Source organism: Mercurialis annua, linkage group LG6 (genome assembly GCF_937616625.2).
Source record: "Mercurialis annua linkage group LG6, ddMerAnnu1.2, whole genome shotgun sequence".
Taxonomy (NCBI): Eukaryota; Viridiplantae; Streptophyta; class Magnoliopsida; order Malpighiales; family Euphorbiaceae; genus Mercurialis; species Mercurialis annua.
In genome coordinates, this window is record NC_065575.1 from 11,594,442 (window position 1) to 11,595,775 (window position 1,334).

General features: G+C 35.2%; 1 protein-coding gene across 1 annotated transcript; it reads right to left on the reverse strand.

The window, feature by feature from the left end:
* Nucleotides 1-725: 725 nt before the first annotated feature.
* LOC130015685 (receptor-like protein kinase FERONIA) lies at nt 726-1,334 on the reverse strand. Its single transcript, XM_056106327.1, has one exon. The coding sequence runs from the start codon at nt 1,332-1,334 to the stop codon at nt 726-728; it is 609 nt and encodes a 202-aa protein (XP_055962302.1).

Consider the following 1,334-nt stretch of genomic DNA (forward strand, 5'->3'; position numbering starts at 1 on the left):
TTGGCTGACTTACTCACCAAAGCTTTTCCTCATGGAAAGTTGAAGTTCTGGGAAGCAAGCTTGGAGTCTTTAAGAAAAGTCTCAAGGAGGAGTGTTAACTTGTGAGACTTTTTAAGATACTCTAGAAGCTTAAATTATGTATTTTGTATTTGTTTTTTTGGTATGCTGGCAGATTACTGTTCAGCATGTGATGTTAGGTTACTGATTAGATTAGGATTAGAAGTATGGCTGAAAGTATGGCTGGAAGTATGGTAATGTAAGGTGGAGATGTCCATGTAATGATTATTTTGATTATGTAATCTCCTATATATATCTATGAAATCAAGAACAGATGTGAGTTAGAGGAAAAATGAATGTTAAAATTTATGTGCTGTTTATATTTTTCTTCTCTGCTCAAAACTCTAACAGATTCGTATGCCCTTTAATTCAGTATTTGGCCTGAAAAGAAACTAAATCTGAAGTATTTAAAATATAGGAATTAAAAAACTTAATGAACCATTCTTTGTACTCTAGAGATAAATTGCAATAAAAAAGGTTATACTGAAAGATTTATGGAATTTTTATTTAGATCATATTCTTTGTAAATCTTTCCACCAGAATTCATAGATATTGTCATAAACGGTTAATATTCTAAGTTTACAGTGATCACTGATAAACTTTACAGTTTTACAAATATACAAAGAACAAGAATGTTAAACCATTAGACATTCTCACTGATGACTCTCCTATAGTTGCAATGACAGCTCCAGACTGTGAAGAACATCACTCATAGAAGGTCGTTGGATGCGTTGATTAGCCAGGCACTTGATCGCAATTTCAACAAAAGTGATCAAAGAGTCAAAACCAATTTTTCCTCTTAAGAAAGGATCGATCATAGAATCAATGGCGCCACTTTGATGGCAATGCAGAGCCCATTCGGCCAAACTAACCTTATAAAATTGCTCTCCTTCCACTACAGCTGCTCTTGCACATAACACCTCAAACAGCAGCACACCAAAAGAGTAAACATCTGATTTCGCACTCAGCATTTTAGTCCTATAATAAACAGGGTCCAGATATCCAAATGTACCCTTCACTTCAGTTTTTACATGGCTATTTGATGTTGTGATCGGACCTAATCTCGATAGTCCAAAATCGGAGACCTTAGCTGAAAATTCATCATCCAACAATACATTGGTCGACTTTATGTCTCTATGGATAATTGACTGTTTCATTCCAGAATGAAGATAGTGTAATCCGCGAGCAGCACCTATGCAAATCTTGAGTCTTTGATTCCACGATAATTGCGGATTGTTTTTCTTATAGAGATGATCGCGAATGGTACCATGGGCCAT

What these genes read in the sequence shown, in the direction of transcription:
- LOC130015685 (XM_056106327.1), bottom strand. Translation starts at nt 1,334, where the DNA reads ATGGCCCATGGTACCATTCGCGATCATCTCTATAAGAAAAACAATCCG.